This window comes from Brachyhypopomus gauderio, unplaced genomic scaffold, assembly GCF_052324685.1.
Source record: "Brachyhypopomus gauderio isolate BG-103 unplaced genomic scaffold, BGAUD_0.2 sc118, whole genome shotgun sequence".
NCBI classification, from domain to species: domain Eukaryota; kingdom Metazoa; phylum Chordata; class Actinopteri; order Gymnotiformes; family Hypopomidae; genus Brachyhypopomus; species Brachyhypopomus gauderio.
In genome coordinates this window covers 424,617-443,252 of record NW_027506939.1, presented here as the reverse complement: position 1 = coordinate 443,252, position 18,636 = coordinate 424,617, and the positions used below count along the sequence as shown (strand labels likewise).

General features: G+C 50.6%; 1 protein-coding gene across 3 annotated transcripts; it reads left to right on the top strand.

Moving 5' to 3' along the window:
* The first annotated feature begins 444 nt into the window (after positions 1–444).
* peds1a (plasmanylethanolamine desaturase 1a) lies at positions 445–17,077 on the top strand. 3 transcript variants are annotated; one of them, XR_013125933.1, is made up of 7 exons: positions 1,608–1,918; positions 9,256–9,375; positions 9,732–9,823; positions 12,866–13,010; positions 13,370–13,582; positions 15,438–16,620; positions 16,833–17,077. XR_013125933.1 is itself a non-coding variant. In XM_076993632.1 (6 exons), exons 1-6 carry the CDS (start codon positions 466–468, stop codon positions 15,557–15,559), a joined length of 777 nt encoding a protein of 258 aa, XP_076849747.1. In that variant the 5' UTR covers positions 445–465; the 3' UTR covers positions 15,560–17,077. The 3 variants fall into 3 exon arrangements, 2 of the variants coding, with proteins under 2 accessions (XP_076849747.1, XP_076849746.1); XM_076993632.1 differs by lacking the exon at positions 1,608–1,918 and adding an exon at positions 445–550 and having other exon boundaries at positions 15,438–17,077; XM_076993631.1 differs by having other exon boundaries at positions 15,438–17,077.
* The last annotated feature ends 1,559 nt before the right edge of the window (positions 17,078–18,636 follow it).

The following is an 18,636-nucleotide window of genomic DNA, read 5'->3' as shown; positions in this document are numbered from 1 at the left end:
ATGAATAAATCATCCAGGCTTTTCAAATGTGTGAAATGTTGAGGTTCTGGAGCCTCATATGTTGTGTAAATGTCAAATGTTATAAAAACAGAAATCTAGTAGTAACACTTAACACCTGCTGTGAGTCCTCTGAAATATTCATATATAGATTAACTGAAACAAAAGGATATATTGAGAACGAAACGGACACGTGTATTTGTCTACAAATATCACTCCAACAGCATAATGCTTTCCTGCTGTATTTGTAAAATGGCCATCGCGGAAAAGTCTTAAACTGGTCTCACAAAGAATGAATGTAAAATTAAGTAAAAAGGATAAGCACACAGAAAAATAATTAAAAGATTATGGAAAACTTTACACACAGAAAAAGCGTCATGAATTGAGCGTGTATTTTATGGGTAGTGGACCAAGATTCTTTCTCTTAACATCGTTCTGCACACAGACGTTTCTTCAAGAAGACGGAAGATGTCCTGCTCATCTGACATGAGAAGAGAGGAACAAAAGGAAGAACACGGTTTTTACTTCATGTTTTTTTTCTTCCCCGTACCGGGTAAGAAACACGCTCCATACCGCTTCACAATTCACCAGTAATTTGTTGTCCAATTTGTTGCTGTGTTCTGTTTTGAAAACCCCCCCAAAATGTGATACGAAGACGAAACTGTTAAGAATTGTTAAAACCTGATGAAAAATTGGTGAGAATCAAGAGCCCGTTATTTAAAAAAATATTTACATCTTTACAGCCCCCGCAGGCTTTTTGCACTGTATTTCAACTTCACCAAATGTTTATTCAGAGCTGTCTTCATGTTTAATGAGTTGTAGAAAGCTGGCCTGTCTAGCTGTTTGCTCGTAGGTCTTCATTGGGGGGTATTCTTCATGTTAAAGGGTGTGAGTGCGCAAACTAAACCCCTCATGTCCACACACACACACGTAGGCCTAGAGAATGAGCCACCACTTGTCTACGGGGGGCTTCAAATGTCATTATGGGAAATATAACCTTAACGCTCATTTGTAGGCGTCATTTTAACTTGAGCATTGCAGAGGGTTTTAGTATTACACACAACATTTTAGCGTCATGAACAAGACGTGAAGAAACGCGGGGTATGCAGCTATTTTAACGAGATGTTCTGAGGCAGTACGTTTAATTTCTGGCTGGGAATCAATACAAATTGTGATCGCTGACGCGCCAACAGTGTAAGGGGCCGTCCATATTTTACAGTAATTGTGAAAGTGTAGAGACTGTAGTAGACAGTTGTTAAAGTATTAACGAAATACTCAGGATATCAAAATCTTTAAAAAATCAAGTTCAAGTACCAGTTGAAATACCGAGCAAGCTTCTAAATTGTATACATCTTAATGATATTTAAATCATTATCGTATTCTCCTCCACTTTAATATTGAAACTTTTAAGACCATCCCTAAACACAAACTCACCAGACTTAAGTTTTCTGAAATCTTCTCTTACCTGCTAACCACTGGACAGTTTTATTAACTGAAACATGTGTGTTCAGACGTTGGTATTCCTCCCCCCACACACCGATTTGATAAAACTCTACTAAAATATACAAAAGTGAAAACACTGTTTTCCTTGACCACCTCGCGCGCCGCTGTTGTAGTTCCGGGTGTTGGTAGGCAGGCGCACGTCGCGCGCGAGCGGAGGCGTGTCGCCCAACACGACACCGATCAGTCCCCACGTTTAATCACCGCTCACATCGCAACAGTTTATGCATTTTAGGTGAAAAAAATAGTTTCCGAGGGAGAATGGCGGCAGCAGTGCTGTCAGAAACAGAGATCAGACACCGATCTATGGCAGAGGAGGATCCGAACGGGAACGAGCACGGAGCGGCGGCCCGCAGCAGCGCCCCGCGGTGGGGGCCACAGCACGCCGGGGCCCGGCAGCTCGCCACGCTCTACTCCCCGGGTAAGACCACGGCTCTGGTCCTGCAGCTCCGTGTCCTGCAGCATGCGAGCGTGTCGCTACAGCTAAAAAATCAAATCTAGGCAAAGGCCAGAGTAACGCACGGCTGTAACACCGTCTCTCTGTTAAACTGGCAAAGTTTTAGTTCCCCTGAGATCAAGATCGAGTTCGGTGTGTAACGAGGAGCCAATATGTGATGCAACTTGCATAGACAAACTTGCATACAAACGCACAGTTACATTGAGGAGATCCGAGAAGCTTACACCCTTATAACTAAAAATGCACTTTGTGCACGCTTGGGCGTTCGTGTCGGGGCTTTCACTAAATTGCCCCAAATTACCCCAGAGTAGCATTTGAAATTCAGGACATGGTCGTTGCCACTTTTTTCTTTTTTTTTTTGCTAAAAGCATATTTGCCTTCAGCAAGCAAAGTGCTTATTTAGTTAACACATGTCAGCTGGCGGGTTGTCGATGGGAAGTGCCTGTGGAGGGACCGGGCGGTCACGTTGAACACGTCTCTGCTCGGTCGAGTCACTGGGAAACCAACCAAGGCGAGTTTATCTGCGCTCCTGTCCTCAGATACCTCGTCTGATCTCCAGGGACCAAAGCCATACACAGCAGGTCAAGAAACCAACCAAGTCTAAAGTGAAACGTGCGTCAATACACAATGCCATTAGAAGCACCACTGATCACTTGTTTCATGTGCGCCAGGCAGTTGTAAGCATGTGACGCCATGGAACACAGTTTGTTAATGACTTTGGGGAGAGGGGAGCCGCGGAGAAGAGTATTACAGGGTTAATAAGTTGAAGTGGAAATGCCTGTCGCAGTCGACGACATGGGACTGAGGGTGAGATGGTTGTATGAGCATAGCTGGGCTTCCCACAGCTGTCAGGGGGCTGGATGACTAGCTTATTCTTGGTAGCCAGACCTGAGGCTGCTGGTCTGGTTGATATGGCACGTGCATTTAAGCACACACTCTTGGCACCGCCCTAACACGCCCCGGCCCTTGCTGAAGTGTCACTAGGAGATGGATGTGTGTGGCAGGCCTTGGGAACGAGGCTTCTTGTGTTCTGCAGGCTGTCTGATCTGAACCTGTCTGTATCTCGCACTTTCAAAGCACCAGGGTGCTGTGCTACTTTTGGGAGACCGCCATGGCTAAGGTCCTCGGTTCCTGGGCTGCGCGGGGCTTTACTGCCTGTGCTGTGTAGCCCTTAAGGACAGAGCCCTAGACGAGTGTGACAACTGTGCTGTCTAAAACGTGTTTCATAGGCCGCTTGGGCTGCTTTGTGTTTGTTGGTGTGTGTGCACGTGCATTCCGGAGCACCTGATTGGACACATTGGGGCTGTGGGCGGCGTCACCCGTGCGTAAGGCGACAGCACCACCACGGAGAAGCACACACTCTGCTCATCAATATAATGAGTGGGACACCACCTCTCTCTCTGTCCCTCTCTGTCCTGCTCCTTGTCTCTCTGTGTCTGTCTCTCTCTCTGGACATTGTTGTGTGAGGGACAGGAGGGGGTAAATCCATCTGCTGTTACACCAGTAGATCAAGTTGCCCTGCTCGGCTGGTGTTCATGTCCACAATCTTTGCCGTTAACTCGGTCTCGGTGTTGGGTCGACACCGTTTGATCTGTAGGTTACCGGGTTACAGCATCAGTCTGCAGACCAACGTCCCTGTATGAGGGTTTAGTGCTAGCACACATTCTGGCCCACTACTGCGTGCCTGCCACTTCTCCACTCTGGTGTTTGTTTTTGACACTATTTTCTTCCGCTTGCTGAAGCCACAGGTGGATGAAGTCACGTGGCCATCTGGAAGAGGTCAGTTTGTCCTGAAGCTGACCCTCTGTTTAACCCCTACGCTTCAAGTCATTGAAATAGAGAGGAAAGGTCAGAGGGCAAAGTTCAATCTTCCACACTGAAGCTGAGTTCCCTGTGCTGTGGGTGGAGGTTCTGCCTGGTGTGGTCAACAGTGTCCATGTCTGGCACAGCAGGGCCGCAGTTACTGCAGAACAACCTCTCTGTTTGGGGTTTTCTTCCTTTGTTTGCTGTTATGCCCTACGTCGGTGGGCAGGAAGGCGACCGCTGCTGCTTTGGAGGGTGGATGCGGGCGGGACATTATGGCTCTCCAAAAGACTGTTCAAAAAGAAAGTGAAGTTCAAAAAGTTTGTTTTGAAGGAGGCCGTCTTCCCCAGCAGCAGACCGAGGTGAGGCGCTGGACGGCACATCTGTTTACCGGTGCTTCTCCTCAGATCGCCATGGAACGCCTCCCAGTGTAGGTTTTATTTATAGGCCAGTGGAGACCTCCACACCGCAGTAACACATAACCTTTATCTGAGCAGGCTGTGTGCTTCTCTGTCCTGCTCAGTGCAGGTACACGCTGGTTCACCGCACGCTCTCTGGCGCCCCCTGGCAGCACCAGGCTGCTGACTTTTGCGTTCCTCATCTTTCCGTTCCGCGTTTGCGCTGTAGACCCGACCAGGGCCGACAAAGGCTGTTGAATAATTTAGCCGTGCTCATCCTCGAAAGGCCCGTGCCACGATCGGCCCACCCACTGGACACCTCTGGACACTTGACCGCAAGGTCAACAGGTCATGGGTTCAGGACCCATCTGGTCAGTTAACTGGTCTCTACACACCTGAGCTGGGCGGGCGACCCGGGCCACTAGTGATTGTGTTATGGAGGCACAGGGTCAGACCGGGGTCAGGGAGGTTTTCTCTGTCCGGCGCGGTTGCTGTAGGGTGCTTCACACACTGGAGGCTAGAGTGTGCAGCCTCCACCTGCTCCACCCATCATCCACCTGTTATACACACACCAGGCAACTAAACGCATTAGGAGCTCAAGCCCTGTACACAGTGGTACTTGCGTAATAATTCACTTCCCACACACACACACACACACACACACACTCTGAGTCAACTACACCAGCCTAGACGTACTCAACATAGATTTTCTGAAATTCTGTGTACATACATCACTTGTGCTCATGCACACACTCACAGGGACGCGCACACACACACACACACACGCGCGCAAACACACACACACACACACACACACACACACACACACACACACACATACACACAGGTGGACTAGGGCAACTTTTGAGTGCAGCAGCCACACAGCCTGGTATCAATATTTGATGGCGGCTCCTGTCTCTCTGCCGGGCTCTTCGGGTGGCGCTGTGGCTGTTGGGACTGGCGCCTGACGAAGACCCTGTATAATTACTATTATCTGAATCCATTTCAGCTCTTTCCACTCAGCACGTTTCTTCATCAGCTCTGGGTTTAGTGCAGCCTTTCAGGGAAGTGGCTCCACTCTGAGGTTTTTAATATTGTAAAATGGGCTCCACTCTCCCTGTTAGTTACAGCCACTCCTCACACTTCACCAGACATGAACTCTGACTTCACAGCCCGTTAAGTTGGACTTGGACGGGGACAACAGTCCAGATATAAACGCAACAGTCACAGTCTCATGAAGGCACGAAAACAACCTCGTGACAAGTCATATCAGTTCAGTCATTTGCCCAAAACAGTGTGTGCTTTGACCTTGAATATGTTTTACAAGAGAGGTGTGTGTGTGTGTGTGTGTGTGTGTGTGTGTGTGTGTGTGTGTGTGTGTGTGTGTGTGTGTGTGTGTGTGTGTGTGTGTGTGTGTCACTATGACTCTCTGGCCTGCTATTTCTTGCCATCAGTAGGCCAGTGTAAACACACACCCTCTCCCTCTGCCCCCATTAGACAGCAGAGCATGTAGTCCCGGGTTCAGCACTGACCAGTACAGGGGGCAGACGCTCCTGCTTTGGCCTTTGCAGTCGTTGTGCCTGAATCCTGCCGCATTTTAAAATTAATTATTTATTTTATTTTATATACAGCAAGAAACAAAATTGATGCATATTTTGTCTTTGTGTGTGTGTGCGTGCGTACGTACGTGCGTGCATTTGTGTCCCAAGTTGAGTTGTGAACTGTGATGGGATAAAAGGATCATGCCTGTGACTGGTGTGTGTTCTGATCAGGTGAATTCCACCTCCCCCCTCCTCCTCATACCACACCCCCCACTGCCTCCTCCCTCCTCTTCCTCATACCACACCCCCACTGCCTCCTCCCTCCTCTTCCTCATACCCCACCCCCCACTGCCTCCTCCCTCCTCTTCCTCATACCACACCCCCCACTGCCTCCTCCCTCCTCTTCCTCATACCACACCCCCACTGCCTCCTCCCTCCTCTTCCTCATACCCCACCCCCCACTGCCTCCTCCCTCCTCTTCCTCATACCACACCCCCACTGCCTCCTCTTCCTCATACCACACCCCCCACTGCCTCCTCCCTCCTCCTCCTCATACCACACCCCCCACTGCCTCCTCCCTCCTCTTCCTCATACCCCACCCCCCACTGCCTCCTCCCTCCTCTTCCTCATACCACACCCCCCACTGCCTCCTCCCTCCTCCTCCTCATACCACACCCCCCACTGCCTCCTCCCTCCTCTTCCTCATACCCCACCCCCCACTGCCTCCTCCCTCCTCTTCCTCATACCACACCCCCCACTGCCTCCTCCCTCCTCTTCCTCATACCCCACCCCCCACTGCCTCCTCCCTCCTCTTCCTCATACCACACCCCCCACTGCCTCCTCCCTCCTCTTCCTCATACCACACCCCCACTCCCTCCTCCCTCCTCTTCCTCATACCACACCCCCCACTGCCTCCTCCCTCCTCTTCCTCATACCACACCCCCCACTGCCTCCTCCCTCCTCTTCCTCATACCCCACCCCCCACTGCCTCCTCCCTCCTCTTCCTCATACCCCACCCCCCACTGCCTCCTCCCTCCTCTTCCTCATACCCCACCCCCCACTGCCTCCTCCCTCCTCTTCCTCATACCACACCCCCACTGCCACTTCTGGTTTTCTGTGCCTCCACACTGACCGTAGTCCCCCGGGACGGAACATTTGCTCAGGGTGGGGGTGAGAAGGCCTGTGGCCAGCGGGACCAGGACAGGCAGGAGGGTCTCGCACTCCTCTGTACCACCAAGACATGGCGCTCCATCAGAAGAAAGGAGCCCTTTGTTGACTCAGAATGGACACACACACACACACACACACACAGCTCGCCTCTGGACACAGAGCACCTCGCTGTTCTCACTCTCTCCTGATGTCCTTTTAACCCCGCTGAGATAACGTGAAGATATTCACCCGCTGGCCTCGCCTCACTCCTGCAACGTTCGTACACATCACATTCATTACTGCCTGTGTTTAAGCAGTTTGCAAAATATCTAACAATTTATTACGTTTCCAAAACTGCTGGGGGAGTAGAGTCCCCCACCCCCCAGTTCAAGGTAGCAGTTTCTGGTGCTCGTAACGGGAGCGTGTCCCAGGGCTGGCCGTGGGGGGTGTCGGGGTGTCGGGGTGTCTGGGCCTGCTTGGGGAGCCTGCAGGAGTGGAGCGGGTCCATTAGCATTCACAGGATGTTGTTTGGCACGCCTGCTTCCCCTCTGCGTCGAATCAGCCGTCGTTGATTAATTTCAGCCTATTAGCACCCCCTTCATCCTCCCGCCCCCGCCCCCGCCCCTCCCCCACACGCTCCCAGGTTAATTCCTTGCGCGGGGCGGGCGGCGTGAGCGATTGGTGCGGGGGGTTTCTGGGAAAGGCGTTGTTGTCAGGACTGTATTAATGAGCGCCCGGCTCGGCGGCCAGAGGGCCGGCGGTTCTGGCTGTGCGCGCGGGACAGTGGAGGTGGAGATGGAGATGGAGATGGCGGCTCTGCTGAGGCCTGGCCCAGTTTCTGCCCTCACCGGGGGAGTACCAGGATCCAGCCACTGACGCTGATCACCTGACAGCAGCCCCCTGCTACACATGCGCATGTGTCTGTCTGTGTGTGTGAGAGAGAGACGGAGACACTAGACGGTTGGTGAGCAGACGAGCAATAAAATGGCCTTTTCGTTTCTGGTGTGTCTAAATACTCTGCCAGTCCTGGAGGTGTGTGAGATGGCACCTCTGCCCCCTGGTGTATCCCACGTCCTGCCCGACTGTAATATCGCCCTTTCGTCCGTGCGTCGGGGTGTGTTCAACGTCATTCCTTGCCTTCAACACCCGCCCTTCTGCTGGTCGTTACACGTGGACGAGTGTGTGTGTTCACCCTTGACTAACGCTGTCAGTGCTCTGATCCTCACGCATGACTGACTCCAGCTCACACATATCTGATGAAGACGCGGCGTTTCAGTGTCACGGTGTGAGAAGAACGTGATCTCTGAAGGGCAGGGCCCGGGAAGGCAGTGTCCGGGTGTGGCGTGGCAGAAGGCGGAGGCCGGTGGAGTCGGAACCAGGTGTCTCGGTGGACCTCTGCACACACTGTGGGACACGGGGTCAGGTGACTCCATTCTCAGGTGGAGGGTTCGCTGGATATCCTTGTGAAGATGTGTAAGGTGATCGTGGAGTGTGTGTGTGGGTCTTTGTTCGGGTGCTTGGTGTAAGGTGGCCCATGGAGACGGTCATTAATCTCCTCAAACTCCTCCATCTCCACATCTTCTCAGGCGCATCCTCGAATGGCATTAAAGTTTTAAGCGAGCTGCTTCCACCGTGCCGCTTCAGACCCGGTTCTGTGGTTCTGTGGAACCGGGGGGAGGAAGGAAGAAGAGTAGGAGAGACAGAATGGTTTCCTGCAGTTGAAAGCTGAATATGCAAACGAATGAAAATGAGGTGATGGTATGAGGTGATGGAGGTGTGAAGGGATGGAGAGATGGACCTCGGTTCAGTGTGTGGTGGCCAGGAGAGCTGGGCTAAATAATGCAGTAGTGCAGTCTCTCTCTCCCCCCCTCCATCTCTCTCTCCCTCTGGCCGCTGGGTCACATGGTTGGGCGGTATGGCGGCCCAGGCCACGCCAGGCTTGTCCCGCCCTTAGGCCTGACCTGGATGTTTTTAGCTGTGTTAGGTCCACATGGCTGTCGCTGGAGGTCACGACCCCGAGCTCACTCTACAACATGTCTTCATCCAGACGATTACTCCTGAGCTCTCACCATAATGGGACACGCGCGCGCACATCTCTGGTCTCTTGACCCTGACGACCTTTCCCAGGTCTGAGCGATGCTGTCTGCTGCTATTTTGGAACTCACACTGCTAATGTGTGTGACCCATGAACCACGCTTCCCTTAACGAGCCACCGCTGTGCTCCTGAATTCAGGCTGTAGTGTTATTGTGTATGAATGTAGTCCACGGGTTATAAATGCAGACATGCCTACTACTTAATCTGTATTATGACTTAATATTGCCTTCACCTCAACACCAAGGACAGTGTAGTTATTTATATACGTGTGTGTGTGTGTGTGTGTGTGTGTGTGTGTGTGTGTGCTCTTTGCAGGGAAGCGTCTGCAGGAGTGGATCTGCGTAATTTTGTGCCTCTCGCTCTTCATCATTAACTTCGTCTTCCTCTTCATCAACTTCTCCACAACGCACATCTGGAGAATCGTCTTCGGCGTGGGTGAGTGAGGCGACCTCGTCACCAGACCAGCACGAATGGGCGGAGCTTCCTGCCAAACGGCGCCATTACTGCCGTGATGGCGGGAAAACCCCCCATCGCCCCTTTAAGCCCCTCCTCCCTGTTCTACTGCTAGATGCTGAGACCATCATTGTTATTGTGATACTGCAAATATAGTAAACAGTAGTAAAAGGAGCCCTGTGTTTACTTTATCAAGTAAAATGGAGCCACGCTTGTTCATATCCGTCAGGTTGACCGAGGGAGAGTGTGTTCTTGGTATTATTCACTGGCAGACTGATTGCAGACTAACAGCTCTGCCTCCTCTTCCTCCTCTTCCTCCTCCCTCGATGTCGTGCCAGTGGCTGGCATCGTGACTGCAGACTTCGCCTCGGGGCTCGTCCACTGGGGAGCAGACACCTGGGGCTCTGTGGATATCCCCATCATTGGCAAGGTGAGTGAGTGTCCGGCCTGCGGCTGACCTGAGATCAGTTCACTGCCACAGACCGTTGACTGAGAGAAGCGGCCTTCCTGAAGCTTCCCGAGTTGCGGTTGGCCGACTTGTGAGCATCAGAGACTGCAGGTCCAGTGGGAGGGGGGGGGGCTGGTAACTGTTAATGATGAAGGAAATCACAGGAAGTTGGAGGAACACCAGGACAGTGGGGGGTGGAGGGTGGGGGGGGGGGGGCTGCATTTTTGAAAGGTGAAGTGTTTGGAGGCATTTGTGGCCTGCTGCCTGAGCACATGTCTGTGATGTGCTGGAGTGTCCCGGCTCTGGACGCTTATCAGTGTGGGGAGGTTTTCTTCAGCCTTTCCATAAAAGAAACATGCTGTTAGTTTGGCTTTCTATTTAACTTATCTGTTTAACTGAGAATTGCTCGTTTAGACACTTTCCAACTTCCAAAGACCTTATTACTCAATATAGTAAATGTATTTTCTGATTTTACTTAGTGTAATATTTATTATTTGTAGTAAATAATGATTTATACTGTAGGCCTACCATGCTACATACCACAATACTACATTTTGTGATTTTTGGCCTGTGTTTGTGTGATTTATGGCCTGTGCTGGTATTGCTGTGATTTTTGGCCGATAATTTTAGAAGCGATGTTGACATTTATTTCAAGGTTGGTGAGCAGTGGTTTGATGAGGATAATACAGAAGTGAGGTACTTAAACATCTGTCTTGGTGACATGGGCAGGTCTCCTGGACGGGGGTTGATGGAGTGCCTTTTCCGTTCTGCAGTGTACCCCCAAACACACATCTACATCCACCGTGGCCTTTTAGCATATTAGTGTGTTTGATTTTAACAAATGACCATGTGCAGTTTTCACGGCAGCTGCAGTGTTATTGGTCTGGTGTGGTTTACTGGGCTTCTGGCTGAAGGAAGGAAAATGCCAGAGTGTCCCGGGGGTGTTGACGGCGGCTTCGCTGGAGCGCAGAGCTGAAACACACCATACCACCATCTACCCCACAGGGCCCAGGAACACCCAGGAGGCTCGAATTAATGCAGGCCAACGTCGCCTTTCCTAGACCAATCGGAGAAAAGGTCGCCTTCTGCCTCTCCAGTTCTGCACCGGACAGGTGTTTAGTGAGGAATGTGGGCGTGCTTTTGTGTCGGGGTTGACTTGGGGCGCTGTGTTGAGGACGGAGGGGAGGGGGCGTAGGGCGTGGGTGACTCCTGTAGTGCGGCGTCCAGACACCAGACCTCCGTGTTCTGTGGGGAAAAGTTTGGGTTATGTGAGCCTAAGGACTCACCCAAGTGAGCTGTTGCGCATTAAAGCGGACTACCCAGTGCTCGGGATGGACGTGGTGGGTGTGTACACACCAGACTCTGCACTCTTCACCCTGACACCTTCTGTGATGAGAATAAAGAGGCTCCGTCATCACTTCCTCAGTCATGACAAAGTCTCACGGCTGTCCTGTGTGGTACCATGTGACCTGCAGCACGTGCATGAGCCCAGCCACGTCCCGCCTCCCTGCGCATGCCCGGCACTCGCTTTCATCGCTGTCCGTCAGGGCCATTAAACAGCCCCCCCGCCCCCCCTCCCCCGACCAGGAGGGAGGGGCTTCCCCTCAGCTCAGCGGCCGCTGCCGATCCTTCTGTTGTGGAGGATAATTAGGATATGCCACCTGGGAGGGTTGGACTTCAAAAAGAGCGGGAGAATTTACGGCCCCCGGACGAGCGTCATGCGCGGAGCCTCTTAACCGGCGGATTAAAGACACTTAGCAGACAGCTGTATGCTCCTCTCTGACCACGCGTTCAAACACAGCCGCACCGACTGAGGCAGAGTCACTAATGAGCGTTATTAAACAGACTCTTAGGAGTGAGGGATGGAACGGGGGAAGAAACCCCCAAATTAAACGGAGAGACGGATCTTTCCTCCACGCCCCTGCTCCAGGGCCGGAGAGGCCGGGCCCTCGTGGGCCGCCCGCTTGCCACAGTGATGCGGAGCGGCGAGGAGCCCTCTTTAATCTGCCGTATGGGGGGGGGGTGGGGGATGGGGTGCGTCTCAACCGGAGGGAAGATAATTGTCAGAGTATTAGCAGATAGTTTCCCCGAGTCCAGCAGGGCTGAGACTCCCGCCCTCAGCTATAGGTGTGATCGAGTTTTGTCCACAAAGACACGATAATGACCAGCCTCACACACACACACACACACACACACACACACACACACACAAGCCTCGCCTTGGAAACACTGTGGTAATGTGGCTCCAAACAATTCCAGTTTTGTTTTTTATTGTTGTTTGTATTTTTTGTGTGTGCGTGAAATAAATGACCTGTGTGTGTGTGTGTGTGTGTGTGTGTGTGTGTGTGTGTGTGTTCCTCCTCTTTCTCGTTTATGCAGTTCTTTGCGCCCCCTTTCATTTCCTGACCCCCGCACGTTCGCAGACGGGCGTCCGTCTCGGAGCAGCTGTAGCAGGCGTGACTGGCAGGAACCGCTGGGTCCTGCTTTTTCATGATGTGGGATCTGAGCGGCGGGGCAGTGCTGTTTTATGCCGGTTTATCTCGCACGCCCGCGCCTTCCCCCGCTCTTTCATTAGGCTCCGCTAACGCCGACGCCCCAGGCTGCCTCTATCAGTCGCCATCAGTCCCGCACACCCCCCCTCCAACCAACCACAGGAGCCCACCAGCGCTTAGCCCCGCCCTCTCCCCATCCTCGCCTGCCTGTTGGTTAATGGTTTTCACATTTTTTTTCCCCCTCCAAATTCTCCACTATATGGATATGGAGGTTCTGCGGCTGCTCCGCTGTGGACGTGTGTGAGGTGAACACGGCTGTCGTGGACACACACGCGTGTGTGTTAGATGTTGTTTACACAGACCTCTGCATCACCGTCCAGTGACTCGTCTTTTCTCTGTGTCATGTTTGTATAGTTTAGAGCGATATGGTAATCCTGCTTTTCCAGGTTTCCTCTCTTCCTGTCTGTCTGTCTGTCTGTCTGTCTGTCTTCATTCCAGTCTAGCAGCATGTCTCTGTCCTGCGTGTGTCCAGGCCTTTATCCGTCCCTTCCGGGAGCACCACATTGACCCTACAGCCATCACCAGGCACGATTTCATCGAAACCAACGGAGACAACTGCATGATCACTATCCTGCCTCTCCTCCACATGGCCTGCAAGTTCTCCTCATACACACCAGGTACACACACACACACACACACCCTCACTGTCAGGGAGGTTCAGGGCAGGGTGACTGGGTGTGTCTTCTTGAGATGAGTGTGTGTTCCTGAAAATGGGATAGAGACAACTAGGTTTCTAGACAGAACAAGCATATGATCCAGTGTGTGTGTGTGTGTACGGTCCGGTTCGTGTTCGGTCCAGTTGGCGCTGGGACGGCTGTAAGTGTGAGGGAGTGTTTGAGGGTTCAGGGAGTGCAGGGCGCTGTGGATGCAGCCCAACACTCAGAGGGGAAATACAGCTCATTAAAAACCAGCACACATTTATTTTGATTTGCATATAATTGAACGTGTGTGTCCACCCCTGCTCTCCGTCCCTCAGACGTCCTCGCGCTGTCCTACCCCTGGGAGTGCTTCGTCTTCGCCCTGGCTGTCTTTGTCACCATGACTAATCAGATCCACAAGTGGTCTCACTCCTACTTCGGCCTGCCGCGCTGGGTCACCCTGCTGCAGGACTGCCACCTAGTGTTGCCTCGCAAGCATCACCGCATCCACCACGTGTCCCCTCACGAGACCTACTACTGCATCACCACAGGTACGGCCACGCCCACCGCGGACACGCCCCCCCCCCCCCCCCTCTGTGGACACGCCCACGCGGAATATTTTATTGGACAATTGCAGTGCTGCTGTTTGTGTGCTTTATCCAATCATTTCATTAGTGGCAGTTTTCTAGAAAGGAAGTAATGTAATTTTATTTAAAGCAATGATGTCTAGTCTTAAGTCTATGCTGTAATTTAGGGACCATTTAATTTCCTTTCAGTAGAAGTGTCTGCAGTGACACTAGATGTTGTGGGTGGATAAAAATAGCTTGGAGGCAGTTTAGGGGTGTGTGGGTGTGGGTGTGTGTGTGTCTGTGTGTGTGTGTGTGTGTGTGTGTGTGTGTGTGTGTGTGTGTGTGTGTGTGTGTGTGTGTGGGTGTGTGTGTGGGTGTGTGGACAGGTCTTCTCTTTCTCAGCTCCCTAACTCCAGGTTGCAGAATGGAGAGTGACATTAGCAAGGACCCTTCCTAACCCTCTCCATCTCTCTCTCATCTCGTTCTGCCTCATCCCTCTGTTTTTACTTTCTCTTCATTCATCGCTCCTTCTTCCTCATTCTCATACATTTAAATTCTCTCTTTCCTGCTCTCCTCCCCCTGCCCTCCTCCGTCTCCCTCCTCCCAGCGGGGAGGCTCACAGTGAGGGTCTGTGCTCCTCCACCCTCACCATCAGCTCTCTGGGGACCTCCACACGCCTTTGTGTGCCACAGTAGCTGACAATCTCCATGTATATTTAATGCCAACCTGCTGTCAGTGCTAACAAACAGGCCTGCTTGGAGTCACACAGAGAGAGAGCGAGGAGACAAAGAGGAGTAATCAAACAAAATGACGTGCTCTCCAGCACCGAGAGGGTCACTGCAGGACCCACACACACACACACACACACACACACACACACACACACACACACACACACACACACACACACACCATTACATGCATGCATGCAGACATACATACTCTCACACACATCTTCTCACAAACACACTTACATGCATGCATGCAGACATACATACTCACACACACATCCACTCACACACATCTTCTCACAAACACACTTACATGCATGCATGCAGACACACATTCACACACACACGCACACACATTCCGCAGCAGTTGGATAAAGATGTTGCATAGTCTCCATGTACATCCTCTCAGTATGTAGATACATGGAGGGCTGTGTTGTGGTTCTGGGTATTGGGGTACTGTGTTAAGTGTTAACCTGGAAACGCGTGTGTTAGCCATTAGAATAAGTCGTTTATTTTTCTTCTTTAGAGGTCAAGGCTCATTCAACAAATGTTTGGATAAACATACATTTATTTCCCTATACCGTATTAAAATCATTGTGTGTGTGTGTGTGTGTGTGTGTGTATACTTGGAGTGTGTTGTGGTATGTGATGTCATTATCAGTAAGAGATCAAAGAAGACTATCTATTGGGTCTGAGAATCAGATCAGCTTGTGTGTGTATGTGTGTGATGTACGCGCACACACAGCACCACACCCCAGTGGGCTCGGCGTGGGTGGAGCAGCTCACAGCAGCGTGCGAGCGCTTGTGTGTGTGTGTGTGTGTGTGTGTGTGTGTGTGTGTGTGTGTGTGTGTGTGTGTGTGTGTGTGTGTGTGCGCTCCGGGGGCGGACCTTGGGCTCCTGGGATCAAGTCCACCAGTGAGGCCAGCTGTCAAGTCACATGTATTTCTGCTTTCCATTTTCATCTTAATGGTTGCATTGTTGCTTTCTTTTTTATCATTATTTCTGTCTTTTGTCTTCCTTCTCCCTCCACGGTTCGATCCGCTGCAGTCCTGGAGCTTTCTTAGGGAGCTCTCTAACATCTCCTCTCTCCACGTCTCCATGTCAGGGTGGCTGAACTACCCTCTGGACTGTCTGGGGTTCTGGAGGAGGCTGGAGCGGCTGGTGGAGTTCATTACGGGACAGAAGCCCCGCAGTGACGACATGGCCTGGGCCAAGAAGATGGAGTGATGCCCACCATAGTAGCCACTCTCCTCCTCCATCCCTCGCTTCTCTCCTCACCTGCTCCTCTCCAAGGGTGAAAACCACAACATAGGCCTTACCCCTCTCTCACTCCACCCATCTCTCGCTCCCTCTCTCTCTCCCCACCACTGCATTTCGGAACCCTTCCATTGCCAGGACCTTCAGCAGTCTCCAAGGTCTCCACCCACAGTCCTCACATCTCCCTCCTCCCAAAGATATTTCCTTCAGTTTCTCGGCCAGATACTGGTTGAAATGGGAAGGCGGAACCCAGCTCCACGGGGGCCAATAGCAAGGCGTGAAAAACAACACTCACCGTCAATTCCACTCTAAACTCCGCCTACCTCTGCTCACTCTCCGCCCTCCCGCCCATCACCCTCTCACATCCACAGATTTTATGTCCTCTGGAGGTTGGGCTCTCCAGGGGGTGGGGGAAATTTGTATTTATTTATTTATTTGCTGATGATATTGCCATCTGTTTTGGGTCAAATGAGAAACGGGTTCTTTGGTGTCGGGCAGACGGGACTCGGACATGCGCCTGACACAGGATCCTGCGTTGGTTCCCACTTCCTTTCTGTTTGGAGCTGAAGGTCTCAGCACGTCTTGAAAGCCAAGTTCAAACTCCAGGGAGAGGGTTTGGTTGTCCAGCCAGCCAAAGGGTTCTCTCGGATCATGTGTGGCCCAGCATGCACTGGGTTAAACATGCCGGTTCTGTGTTCTGAAGACGAGCGCTAATGCTCTCTGGGTGAGATCTTCCAACCCAGGTTTCGACTGACTTGCGTAATGGACTAGCCTGGCATAAAAGCAGCTTAAAAAGATCTCGCAAATACGTTGGATTTGCAGTGGCATGGCCACGTTTCGAGCCATTTTCTCTTCTGTTTTTATCAGTCCAATCAACATGTTCTGATGCCAACAACCAGCTGCTCGAATCCAGCCCAGCGCAGCGGTCCTGGAGAGACCGTGACACCCTGCCTACACTCTGACACCAGCAGCTCCCTCACAGGAAGTGCAGGACTGGAACCATGATCACGAACACACTGAAAGGTTACAAGGTGGAACATTTGAACAATGCAAATGATCAGTATATATTAGCAGGCTTTATTTGGGAAATAATTTACAATTTCCTTTTAACCAAATGTTCTTTACACTTTACCAGTTATATCAATATTGAGGTAAAACAAATTGGATAAAAATATTACCCCTACCTTTACTCTTTTACCTTTTACTTCTCTTTCTCTCTCTCTCTCTCTCTCTCTCTCTACAGAGAATACAGCCATAGCACATCTGTTACAGTACTGTTTGTACAGTACAGTCCTTCATACACGCAGCTGCAGTGGCTCAGTGTTGTTTTCTTTATGGCTTTATCGTTTTTCTATTTTTTTAATTAAACAATACGCTTGTATTTATTCTGACTGTCCATCATGTGGCTAATACATGCTGCTAGTCTGCCTTAAATCATAATTTTTACCAGCTGTACGATTTAATAAAGATCTAGTAAGTTACATTTAATATTTTATTGTGGTTTATTTCATCCTTTTGCTGTTAATACTGGGTTCTTTTAATTTTCCTCATTCATGACTTGCACTGGAGCTGGAGTGTTAAAATTAATCATTATACATGATTGTGACTCATTCATAATGAAGCCCAGAAGTGGTAGGAACACAGCGAGAGTGTTAATGTTCTGAGAAAGGGGCCAGAATGAGTCACAGTTTCCTGTCCACCTCCTATTCACCTGCTAGACGGTCATTAGACCATTTCAAAGCCGTGCCGTTTGGCTCAGAAGTGTACCACTTAATGTAAGTGTGGGCGACCACGGTACCTTTTAGTCCATGAGGTGAATGTTAATAGCTAGAGGATAACTTCTTGGCTCCGCCTAGTGGCGGAATGGTGTACTCGCAGGATAAATGCAAACAGTAGACCCGAATACATTCGTATAAATATTATCTGATGCAAAGGTATACATTCCTGTGTGATAACATGAGTTTACTAAAGGTAAAAGGAATCGTTTTGGTTTAAACAGTTAATAGTGTAGTTTTAACAGTTCTCCCATTTACTCCATATCTATTCAAACATACTTTGGTATCCAAATTTAGCTTGCTTAGTTTTAGCTATAGCTACTGAAGCTAACTAGCTAAATGTGCTAACATACACGGCAAACCTGCCCACCAGTTTACAACAGCCAGCCAAACTAATTAAGTAAACTTTTGACACCAGACATGGCTTATTGATTTCCTTTTGGGATAGAGGAGAAAACAATTCGGTCAATTTTAGAACTGTTACTTCAAAAGTGTTTATGCTTTATTGTGTTGGTATTGTGATTATTGGTTCGTGGACCATTGTCTACCAGAAAGCGTGTAGTTCCTGGGTCTGCCTGAACCTCAAACAGTCCTTCACCACACCCAAGAGCCACAACTTTTACCAACAGCCAGTCACAAGTCTGGGAAATTACTCCAAACTCTACATCAGAAGTCTTACGTTTAAGTATTATATATACAATATCTAGGCTATAAAGTCCTGTAAGATAGCATATAACGTAGGCTATGTGCAATCGAATTTCTATGCACACTAGGTGCCATTTTGTTGACCCAAGTATTGTTGTAGAGTGGCACTGCATTATTGAACATGAATGCTTTGTTTTTTTCCTTTGCTTATTGTTGTAACACTAGCAACAACAATAATAGTGATATTATTTAGTAGTTATTTATTATTCCAGTCCCATATGTGTCTGAATATCCAGCCTGTGTCCCAAGTGCTTTTGTTCCTCTGCATGTGCTACCTGCAGTGAAGAGTCTCTAGGGGGCGCTGTGTGCTGCCGCATAGGGACTGTCTCAGCTGCTTAGCAGAGCGGGCATGAGTTATCAACTCCATGATCCTCCTCTGGAGCGTGGCAAAGGCAGTGCTGTGTCTGCTGCCATCTGGGGAGCGTGTAGGTGAGCACTGGGGCCAGCTGTGGCACTCTGGGGGCCTCTGGGGCCCGGCTTGTGGAACCTGACTGGCTAGAGCCACCGGACAAGGCCCCCAGCTGGTGGGCAGGTGGAGGAGAGGGTCTTGGACAGAGGGGTGACACG

What these genes read in the sequence shown, in the direction of transcription:
- peds1a (XM_076993631.1), top strand. Translation starts at nt 1,759, where the DNA reads ATGGCGGCAGCAGTGCTGTCAGAAACAGAGATCAGACACCGATCTATG. An exon ending in ATATCCCCATCATTGGCAAG is followed by an intron (nt 9,824 to 12,865) that starts GTGAGTGAGTGT and finishes GCGTGTGTCCAG; the next exon opens with GCCTTTATCCGTCCCTTCCG. An exon ending in CTACTACTGCATCACCACAG is followed by an intron (nt 13,583 to 15,437) that starts GTACGGCCACGC and finishes TCTCCATGTCAG; the next exon opens with GGTGGCTGAACTACCCTCTG.